The sequence below is a fragment of the Salvelinus sp. IW2-2015 genome, linkage group LG20, assembly GCF_002910315.2.
Source record: "Salvelinus sp. IW2-2015 linkage group LG20, ASM291031v2, whole genome shotgun sequence".
NCBI classification, from domain to species: domain Eukaryota; kingdom Metazoa; phylum Chordata; class Actinopteri; order Salmoniformes; family Salmonidae; genus Salvelinus; species Salvelinus sp. IW2-2015.
The window spans coordinates 8,409,378-8,421,090 of record NC_036860.1 but is presented as its reverse complement, the minus strand read 5'-3'; the positions used below and the strand labels follow the sequence as shown (position 1 = coordinate 8,421,090).

General features: G+C 46.0%; 1 protein-coding gene across 1 annotated transcript in view; it reads right to left on the bottom strand.

Moving 5' to 3' along the window:
* LOC111981892 (mucin-13-like) overlaps positions 1–5,306 on the bottom strand; it is a 9,884-nt gene extending 4,578 nt beyond the window's left edge. The window contains exons 1-7 of the mRNA XM_024013384.2: positions 4,665–5,306; positions 3,818–4,373; positions 3,369–3,611; positions 3,135–3,241; positions 2,982–3,040; positions 2,578–2,723; positions 2,170–2,307 (exon numbers count right to left, since the gene is read on the bottom strand). Coding sequence (XP_023869152.2) covers positions 2,170–2,307; positions 2,578–2,723; positions 2,982–3,040; positions 3,135–3,241; positions 3,369–3,611; positions 3,818–4,373; positions 4,665–5,306 — 1,891 coding nt within the window. The remainder of the gene's footprint in view (positions 1–2,169; positions 2,308–2,577; positions 2,724–2,981; positions 3,041–3,134; positions 3,242–3,368; positions 3,612–3,817; positions 4,374–4,664) is intronic.
* Between the last annotated feature and the right edge of the window lie 6,407 nt (positions 5,307–11,713).

Genomic DNA, 11,713 nt, shown 5'->3' with positions numbered 1-11,713 from the left:
CTTATCTCACCTCATTTGCTCCTTGTATATAAACTTATTTTTCTACTGTATTATTGACTGTATGTTTTGGTTTATTCCATGATGTGAACTCTGTGTTGTTGTATGTGTCGAATGGCTATGCTTTTATTGGACAGATCGCAGTTGCAAATGAGAACTTGTTCTCACTGGCCTACCGGTAATTAAAGGTGGGGGGGGAGAGGAGAAGAAAAAAAACTGGCTTGACAATGTTACATATTTTCCCATGCCAATTAAAGCCCTAAATTTGAACATTGGCATATTGAAATTGAACAGAGAAATACAATATAGCAAGTAAAACACTGGAATGGTAGATTTGCAGTGGAAGAATGTGCAAAGTAGAAATATAAATAATGGGGTGAAAAGGAGCAAAATAAATAAATAAATAAATACAGTAGGGGAAGCGGTAGTTGTTTGGGCTATGTACAGGTGCAGTAATCTGTGAGCTGCTCTGACAGCTGGTGCTTAAAGCTAGTGAGGGAGATAATTGTTTCCAGTTTTAGACATTTTTGTAGTTCGTTCCAATCATTGGCAGCAGAGAACTGGAAGGAGAGGCGGCCAAAGGAAGAATTGGTTTGGGGTTGACCAGAGAGATATACCTGCTGGAGCGCGTGCTACGAGTGGGTGCTGCTATGGTGACCAGTGAGCTGAGATAAGGCGGGGCTTTACCTAGCAGAGACTTGTAGATAACCTGTAGCCAGTGGGTTTGGCGACGAGTATGAAGCGAGGGCCAACCAACGAGAGCGTACAGGTCGCAATGGTGGGTAGTGTATGGGGCTTTGGTGACAAAACGGATGGCACTGTGATAGACTGCATCCAGTTTGTTGAGTAGATTGTTGGAGGCTATTTTATAGATGACATCACCGAAGTCGAGGATYGGTAGGAWGGTCAGTTTTACGAGGGTATGTTTGGCAGCATGAGTGAAGGATGCTTTGTTGCGATATAGGAAGCCGATTCTAGATTTAATTTTGAGTGAGTGAACTAGAAAATAAACAAAAGTGAAATTAACAATACAAATTTACAGTAAACATTACACTCACAAAAGTTCCAAAATAATTAAGATATTACAAATGCCATRTTATCTGCAAATAGTTAAAGTACAAAAGGAAAAATAAATTAACATAAATATGGGTTGTATTTACAATGGTGTTTGTTCTTCACTGGTTACCCKTTTCTTGTGGCAACAGGTCACACATCTTGCTGCTGTGATGGCACACTGTGGTATTTCACCCAATAGATATGGGAGTTTATCAACATTGGTTTTGTTTTTGAATTCATTGTGTATCTGTGTATTCTGAGGGAAATATGTGTCTCTAATATGGTCATACATTTGGCAAGAGGTGCAACTCAGTTTCCACCACATTTTGTGGGCAGTGTGCACATAGCCTGTCTTCTCTTGAGACACCTTTTCCCAATAGCAAGGCTATGCTCACTGAGTCTGTACATAGTCAAAGCTTTCCTTAATATTGGGTCAGTCACAGTGGTCAGGTATTCTGCCACGGTGTACTCTCTGTTTAGGGCCAAATAGCATTCTAGTTTGCTCTGTTTTTTTATTAATTCTTTCCAGTGTGTCAAGTAATTATCTTTTTGTTTTCTCATGATTCGTTTGGGTCTAATTGTGTTGCTGTCCTGGGGCTCTGTGAGGTCTKTTTGTGTTCTCTCTCTCTCAATTCAACTCAACTCAATTCAAGGGCTTTATTGGCCAAACATGTTAACATTGCCAAAGCAAGTGAACTAGATGATAAATAAAAGTGAAATAAACAATAAAAATCTCTCTCTATTTCTCTATCTCTCTCTCACACACACCCACACACAAAAGTATTTAAATGAACGCAAATGCATTCTTTTTTATGGTAACATTCCCATTTTCCTCACACTGAAGCTAAGCCAAGTGTACTTGACCTTGCTCCGAGTCTGTCTGTGTCTGTCTGTATCTCCTTTAATCTTTTCTCTCTATCTAATGGAATGCATTCAGCAGCTCCATTATACAGTAGCTAAGCTGTTATCGTGTGTCTTGTGTAACATTTCAATGCACTCAGTACGTACAACCACAAAGACTACTAAAACATATAATCACCGACTTGAATCTTGAATTACTAATCTTGAATGACCTTTTAATGAGCATAAAACCATTAGAGACAGGTTTGTACTCACCTGTGCAGCTTTGGTTTGAGTAGAAGCTGTTGATGTAGCCAGCCTTACAGAAGCATCTGGTCACTCCGTCTTCTTTGTATTTGCACGTAGTAGAGTGGACATCACACGGTAGGGGGGCCTGATCACATAGGTCAGTGGCTGGGAAAAGGATAGGGACACACCAGTCAGGATAGTGACACTATGTAACGCTATTCCAATGTCTATGGGACTTTTTAATAGCTACAGAGTAGGAGAATGTCAGTATTTKTGTCTACTGTTGTTTGACATGACATTCTCTGGTGTAATAAAGTACCTATCTATCTATTATTTTCTATGAGTAGAAAGTATGGTTCAAGCTCTCAGGTAGTAAGAATCTCCCTGCTGGTCACTCCTTCTACACAGGTTGAAGAAGAAATGCACAGTACCCACCCGTAAATGTAGCTCTTTCCAGTATACTCCCACATGTCGTCCCACAGGCTTGTATGGCTCTCTCTATAGCGCCATTGGTCGAAGTCTGGGTGGCACTGGAGCCTAGTTTAAACACGTTGTTCACGGTCGCTATCACACTGCCTTGCCTGTAGGGTCACAAAGACCATACGTAATCACCATTATAATAAGCCAGCTGATAAAATGTATGGTCAAACCAATGTCCTGGTCATCACGACAAATCCCACTGGGCACACACGGGTTGAATCAACGTTGTTCCCACGTTATCTCAWTGAAAGTACGCCGAACCAACGTGGGAAAGATGTTGACGTTACATCTGTGCCCAGTGGGATATACTGTACATTGGATAACAACCATTCTTGACAATGTAGCTTGGAGAATCTTACCTCAACAGCACGACATCAGTCTGGCTGTATCCAGACTCGTTTTCCAAGGCTCTTCTCAGCTAAAAATAAGATAAGAGAGGATTATTGTCCCGCTCTGTAACTCTGAGAGGACAACACACTGCAGCTACTGGGCTCTGTGACTCAGGGACCTACTGCCTCTGAGATCCTGGCTGCTGTTTGCCGAAATATCACTGATGACCGGTTGCTCATTTCAGCCTGAAATGTCTGGTTGAGATGCAGGTCTCCAGAGAACACTTGGGCTGAAAATGAAAGGGGGGAAAAAGGAGTCAAAAAAAGGAGTCGTTTATCAATATTAATATTTTCATCATCATCCTCGGCATCAGCACCATCATTGTCTTCATTATAACACTAACAACTAGCACTAACCTTGTACACAGCGGCCCTCTAAGAGGAAGGTCCCAGACACACACTGGCAGGTGCCATTGAGACAGATGCTATCATACGGACAGGGAGTGGAGGGACACACTATGGGGATGGGTGGTGGCAGGGATGTGGTAGCAGTGATGGCTGACTCTGGCTGGGTGGTGATTCCACCGGTAGGGGAGGTGGAGGTGTGGAAAGGAGGAAGTGGGCTCTCACTAGTTTTGCTAGTTGGTTGTCCAGGGGTTTCTGTGGTAAAAAGAAAAAGAAGGAAAGAAGACAAAACAAAGATGAAATTAGAAAGGAAGTTTCAACATGGATTAACATCTCACAGTGAAGATAATATCTTTGTTTTTAATCAGTTTGCGGCATTATATTTAGTCCTCCTTCAGACATTACCCAGACACAATCATGTTTACAACATATGACACGGGCAATTACATTTTAAAGCATACCTCCTGTAGGTGTGATGGTGGGTGAGGGGGAAGTGGTGGTGGTGGAGGTGTCTATGGGGGCCTCAGTGCTGCTGCCTGGGGTTTGGGTTGAGCCTGGAGAGGGTGGGCTGGAGGAAGAGCCGGAGGTGGGGGGCAAGGCTGGAGTGTCAGCTGTGGTTGTAGAATCGGTAGTCCCCTCTGTTCCAGTGGTTTTGTCTGTATGAGGGCTCCCTGTAATGGTAGCTGTGGGGGTTGAGGACGTGGCGCCATCGGTCACTGGGAGAGAGGTCTCAGGGCCCTTTGTAGTGGGGACCTGGGAGCCTTCTGTATTGGCGGTGGTCGAGGTAGCGAGCGAGGTACTATGTGATACTGGGAGAGAGGTCTCAGGGCCCTTTGTAGTGGCGGAGGGGCGTGTTGAAGACAGGGTACTACCCTCTGTTACTGGGAGAGAGGTCTCAGGGCCCTTTGTAGTGGAGGAGGGGCGTGTTGAAGACAAGGGTACTCCCTCTGTTACTGGGAGAGAGGTCTCAGGGCCTTTTGTAGTGGAGGAGGGGCGTGTTGAAGACAGGGTACTACTCTGTTACTGGAGAGAGGTCTCATGGCCCTTTGTAGTGGAGGAGGGGCGTGTTGAAGACAGGGTACTACCCTCTGTTACTGGGAGAGAGGTCTCAGACCTTTGTAGTGGAGGAGGGGCGTGTTGAAGACAGGGTACTACCCTCTGTTACTGGGAGAGAGTCTCAGAGCCCTTTGTAGTGGAGGAGGGGCGTTGAAGACAGGGTACTACCCTCTGTTACTGGGAGAGAGGTCTCAGATCCCTTTGTAGTGGAGGAGGGCGTGCTTTTGAAGACAGGGTACTACCCTCTGTTACTGGGAGAGAGGTCTGACCAGTTGGTGGGATGGTGAACTTTGTGATCCCTGTACCTGTGGTCTCACTGTCTTTGGTACCTGTATCTGTGGTAGCTGCATTGATGGCTGTTGTTTCATGTGTGCCTGGCTCWTTGGTACTGCTGGTTGGGACAATGTCTGGAGTTGTGTTTGAGGTACGTCCTGTCTCAGTGGTGACAGAGGAGGAGGTTCCGGCATGTTCCGTGGTAGACAGAGAGACCCCTCTGCTAAGGGCAGGTGTGGTGGTGGGTGTTGTCATGCCACTGTCTGTAGATTGACTGTCTTTTCCCGTCGACTCAGGGGACGTGACAGTGTACGCCGAGGTCTTGTGGGAGGAAGTCATCTCTGCTGTGCTGACCGACGGGATAGTTCTTGTTTCTGTCGCAGTGGTGCCGACTGCTCCCGTAGACTCTGTCGTATCAGAAGTTGAGGTCAGGTCTGTCGTAGTAGAGGCCTCTTTAGTTGTAGAGACGGCTGCTGTTGTGGGTGAGGTGCCATCAGTGCTAGGGAGGACAGTTGAGGGGTCTTGGGTGGTGGTGGCTCGGTCTGTGGTGGTGGAGCTGGGTTCAGTGGAGACTGCGGTCTTTGTGGATAAGATGGTGGTGGATCTATCTCCTGGGGTCATGGATGTATCTGTGGGCCCAGGACTTTCGTGTGTGCCAGGAGTCGGGGTGTTGGACTCTGCCACTAAAGATAAAGACAACACTACAAACATACAGTAAGTCATGAGCTCAGCTTCATGTGCCCCATACACACTCTGCAAAACACCCCAAACCTGCAATACTGAAACAGACCTGTTATGTTAAGGTCAAAGGTTAGGGGGTCAAAGGTTAAGGGGTCAAAGCCTGTGGTCTTAASCAGAAGTCTTAAACCTTGGCCAGTTACTCCTCTGGTGTGCATGTTCCCCCCTATAATCAGGGATGACTGCGACCGATGAGTGAATTTAACTACCAGGTAAATAAATGGGCCCTCCAGAAAATAAATGGAATAGCCCTGGTTGACAGCATGCGTTMCAATACCACTTGGGCCATCTGCAAAAGCACTGGAATCTAAACACCAAAAGTGTTCAGTGTTGGAGCTGTGTTCAGTGTTGGAGTGTTGGAGTGATGAAAAGTCATTGCGGCATTTGCTTTAGCTGTAGCTGAGCTCACCATTCCAGTTGTGTCACAGAGACGTACAAAGGTGCRTCACGTCATAAGCGTGACAAAAGACAAGTACACGATCGTCCGCCTACTGACGTACCTCAAATGCCACTCACTGCATCGCGCAATGTCAGTGTCGTGTCTAGTCAAGTTTATTACCAGTCTCTTCAAAGAGGACTCGGCGTCATATAGATCTTAGCGCGTTGCGGTGATGCCTGTCCACGGTGCTGTTAAACCCAATCTGCTCTGGTCTCTTTGTGTTTGGCAGCTTCACAGCAGCCTGAGGAGCGGCACACCCAGCAGGAGGCCTTTGATAGGACACTGCCTCGGCCTGTTTACCCCGAGCCGCGGTGCTGGGTCCTCATCTGTATGCGTTGGCTGAATACGTTCAACCTTTTCGATTTCCTCCTCCAGCTAAAGCGGAGAGGGAACACACGCTCAACATGGGGCCCCATGCCAAATGGCACCCTATTCCCTACATAGTGCACTACTTTTGGCTCTGGTCAATATAGGGTGCCATTTGGGATGCGACTTAGGCAGATGGCAAACCCTGTGTTGCTCCTACCATACCAGGCAGCAGAGATGCAGGAGGAAGTAGGGGTGGAACAAAGACTAATATCTGATTGTGTGTGTGATTCAATTATTTTCCAGGAACACACAGTACACGCCAGAGTGTACATTGCCCCGTGTGACCTAACGGCTCTGTCGCTTGGTAACCAAAACCCATTTACGGATGAAAAATTACCAAAGAGCACACACACACCTGTCAAGGCCGAACTTAATGGCCATCCGTATTTGAGATAGAGAACACACTTGTATCCATACAGACTCTTTCACCACACACACAGACACACACACAGACACAGACACAGACACACACACACACACAGACACACACACAACACACACACACACACACACACACACACAGACACAGACACGACCACGCACGCACGCACGCACGCACGCACGCACGCACGCACCACGCACGCACGCACGCACGCAACGCACGCACGCACGCACGCACTCACCACGCACACACACACACACACACACACACACACACACACACACACACACACGTACATCCCTTCACCCACACATATGGTATGAGGGAGTGGATTTAATAAATACAGAGTTACCTGATAGGATGGGTGGTGGACTGAGAGAAAGGCTTTTATGATCACAGCTGACGTAATATAGATTTGATTGGTTATGATGATAACAAGGCGAGGTGACCGAAACCAGAAAACGTCTCCCGAAACGAGAACAGTGTGGGGCCAGTGACACAAAACACAGATGCAGTTAACAGTACTGTATCAATCTGTTAGTAGCTCGTGTAGATTAAGAATGAAAGAAGATAGCCCCAAGGGTTTTAGTTGATTCCAAGAGATTAAACCCAACAAAGACCAATGACAAAACACTAGATTTAATTATCCCCTTTTATTCACAGTGCAAGACATAAGAAGTCAACAGTATGTTCTTTTAATGAGATTTATGTCAGTTATCCCCTTCCCTCTATCTTTATATGATGATATGAAGACATAGCTATGAGTAAGAGTCTTTCCCCTTCATACTGTACATTCTGGGTGTATCACCGCAGTGTGTCACAGTACACTTTAATCTCTTGGTAACCAAATTAAAACATTCTGCCCATTGGTTAGATTCCTCCGCATAGATTTGCCAGCGGGCCTTGGCGATGCAGACATGCCTGACAGAATGTGTTGTCTTCAGACGAGCGTCTTAGCAGAAACCGGATAAATACACAATAATGAAGCCTAGCAATGTGGTTGCTAACTAAAACCTGGAAACCTAATCTATGGTCCATTGTACTGGGGAAAAGAAAAACACACAGATTCCAAACATAAGAAATCTCCCTGGCAACCTGAACAAAGAGCAGGCTGAGCATAGATCATCCAGTGTGATCCTGGACAAGGCTGGCCAATGGACTGCCTATCTAAAATGACCAATGCCAAGCGCAAACATTTACAGTAGTGTAATGTGTAAATGGGTGTTAAAGCAGATGGTGGTGACAGAAATCAGGCCCTGCCACACAACTACTGGGAAGTCAAAGCTTAATTTAGCATCGACATACAGTGGGCAGTAGCCCACTACTTCCTGCTATTCTCCATYCAACACACAGACCTTTCCCTCCGTCAGGCCCATTGGTAGCTCTGTGGTGTCGGTTAAACGCCACTTGATTTTACACCCTCTAAGTCAGCCTTTCTTAAAGTAGGGGTCACGACCCAAAGTGGGAGGAATTGCAGGAAATTAGCTGTAAAACTGAAATGTTTTCCTCTCTGCCCCATTGCAAAATGAGCAGAACTGCATGAAATGTTTTAGAAATTTGCTAAATGTCCTCTCCGGCACATGGCATGATTTGTAGAATTGCAGAAAACTTGCTTTAAAACCGTGAAATTTTCTCTACGCCCCATGGCAACATTTGAAATGACTGAACACGGAATTTCTCATTTGGGTCCCAGGCTGAAAAAGTTTAAGAACCCCTGCTCTAAGTCATGGGCTACAAACATCTGTTGTGAGAGGTGAGAACAATTGACAACAATTGAGAACAGTTGAGAACAATTGAGAACAGTTGAGAACAGTTGAGAATAGACTGGATGTCAAATCAACAACAAACCCATATCAAAATGATATTGGATGTAAAATCAACAGACTACAGACTCAACAGACTAGTCAGCAGACTTCGCACTATACAACACTTCCTAAAAACACCAATAGTAAATCTAGCCACATCCCCAATACTGCTGCCATGCAAACAGCCATACAATGGACACCATGATATCCAAGGCAACAGAGTGGAAACCGAGGGAGAGGTGAGAGTATCGGCTGGTAAGTTAAAGCAATGACAGAGTTATCCGATCACTTCTCTCTCAGCACTGCAACAATGACAAAACTTCAACACAATGGTGTGTGTGTGTTTGTGGTTGTGCGTGCGTGTTTGTGATGACCTTTCCACAGTTCCCCCCTCTCATTCAAATGCTTCCGTCCTGGAAAAGTCGCTTGAAAACAATCACTGACGTCTCATTTAGATCCACATCAGACAGATTGGCTTGGATCACAGAGTCGGCTCTCTACGGCTGGAGTCACTCTGCTACATCCCGACACATTTTGTGCATGATGTGGGTAACCCATACACCATGAGAGTGTGGCCATGTAGGAAACTTGAAGATCCCTTCCCAGACAGGTCGACATGAACATGAGTAGACGTAGCTACTGGGGAGCCTTGACGGCGTCATAAAACACCCCCTGCCTACCTGTCACTGGACTCAGGAGGAAGCTCCGGACCTAAGGCACAATTCACCAGGCAAGAATATCACGCCTGACACACACTCACACACTCACATGCACATATGCAGGCACGCACACACCTCGCACGCACGCACGCACGCACGCATGCACACACGCACGCGCACACACACACACACACACACAGGTTTTCATCAAACACGCACACAGAGACTATCCTGTGTCTTACAAAAGCATCTGAGGTTTGTGTCCCTGAGTACAATACTTCCACCACGGCTAATTCAGACTCAGATTCAGACATAGACTCAGACTCAGATTCAGACTCAGATGCAGAGTGCTTACAGTAATAGTCACATGTACCGGGTTGCAGGTGTGATTGCAGGGTTCAGTGAAAATGTTAGGCTTCGAGCTCCAACATGCAGGACTAAGTGAAATAAAATAATGAAAACGGTCCTAAAAAAGCAGAGTAGAAATAGCATTATATACATATATGACAACTGTGGCAGTGATGAATAAATACATGTCCATCGGTGTGGAGGCAGAGTACAGACTGTTGAAGGGGTGGGGTGGAATGACCACAGAGAAAGAAAACAGAGGGAGAAGCATGACCATAGAGGGGGACCAAGTGAAATAAAAAACAATAACAATTGTACTCAAAAAAGTCATAATATACATATTAACAACTGCGACATTGATGCTTCTCCGTGCATTATTACTTCCGTATACACGTCATCATAGTTGCTGTAGTTTCATAAGCAACATAAAACTAAACTGGTGCGGAATTAAACAACTCGCACGGGGAAGTTCTGTGTGGGTTTCAATATCCCTGCTATCAGAGGGGGCTGGTGGGAGGAGCTATAGGAGGACGGCTCATTGTAATAGCTGGAATGTAATGAATGGAACGGTATCAAATACATCAAACATAGGGAGACCACATGTTAGACTCTGTTCCAGTAATTCCATTCCAGCCATTACAATGAGCCCGTCCTCCTATAGCTCCTCCCACCAGCCTCCTCTGACTGCCATTTCCTTTAAAGTTCCACATTCTTTTTTTWWTTTTTATTTTTTACATTATTAAACATCAGGACTGGCACATAGTCCAACTACCGCTCATTTGAATCTTTATCTTCACTAACTTATTACCAGGAACTACTGGTAATGTTGTATTGAATAAAGCGTACCAAACCAGAAGAGACAGTGTATAGGTAGGGTGCAGTACAGTACAGTGTAGATTATGTAAACGGTATATTGCAGGACAGTCAGAAGCCCTCTTTGAGGTATTAACCTAGTGTTACAGCCAGATCATCTCAGGAAGACACAATGGGATGATGGGGTTMAATCAGACCCCCCAGAGGTCAAAGGACACCKATAGRACTTCACCATAGSSGACCACACACTCAGGAAGAGCTCATCTTTTTTGYAAMGTGTATTGAGACATGTGAAATGCACTGCAAATAAAACTTGACTTATAACATAGACAAAAGGGTCCAGTTTGGGTTGGACCAGATTCACATCAAGTCACTGCAACAGTGTATACATTAGTGTCATACAGTGGTCACTCCCAGGGTCATACTGCACATCACACACACACACACAGTGAAGTAAACATCGACAGACTCACAAACAGAAAGAATAAAATATGGTCACAGTCTGTCACCCAGCCACACCCTCACCCTCCCCTTCCCACACAGGAAGAAAAGGGAACAGCATCGAGCGGAGGCTGAGGGACTCGCACGCCACCGCTAAGCAGTGTGGGAGTGTGTCCGTTGCCAGGAGACATCCGTTGCCAGCTGTCAAAGTTCTGATGGCCACACTACAAAACACTGAGGGAGAGAGACAAAGAGACAGAGAAGGGGGAGAGAGAGAGTGGGGGAGAGAGAAAGAGGGACAGAGAGAGAGAGACAGAGAGAGAGACTCCACGCCGATGACGCTCGTCTCTCATCCCAGCACCACACTTCACAGGCTTTCTTTTCATGTGGCACAATGGTACTCCTGTGAACTGCCCCTTTATGAATTCAACCGACTGCCAGGTAAACAATTACCTTGTTGCCCCCTCAACCCCAACCCCAACCCCCACAGACTCTACTCGGTAATGGACTTCAAGACCAACTGTGTCCCAAATTGCATCCTATTCCCTACATAGTGCACTCCCTGCATAGTGCCTCAGGGGCCCTGGTCAAAAGTAGTGCACTACACAGGGATTAAGGGTGTCATTTGGGACGTAATCCCAGTCTGGAGTCAGCAGATGACAGTGCTCGGGGAGGGAAGAACGGGTTTAAATAGACAGGAGGAGTCATGACGGTTCCGGAAACCTGCCTCCAGTAGACACTTTCAGTCACTTGGGAGTTTCCACGGAAACATGCCCAGCTTACGGGTGGGGATTAGGGAAGTGCGTTCCTGAAATAGCTTTTATCACATCTACCAGCACTGTGAGAAACACAGACCTGATTACGGAATGCTCACAGAAAAACGGAGAAAGAGAAAGAAAGAAAGGAGAGAGAGAGAGAGCGAGAGAGAGAGAGAGAGAAAGACAAAGAGAGAAAGAAATATGGGCCATCGGGTTAGTGACTGACCCCACAGAGACTGATAACGAAAGGATTTTCTAATTAGCGCCATCACAGTA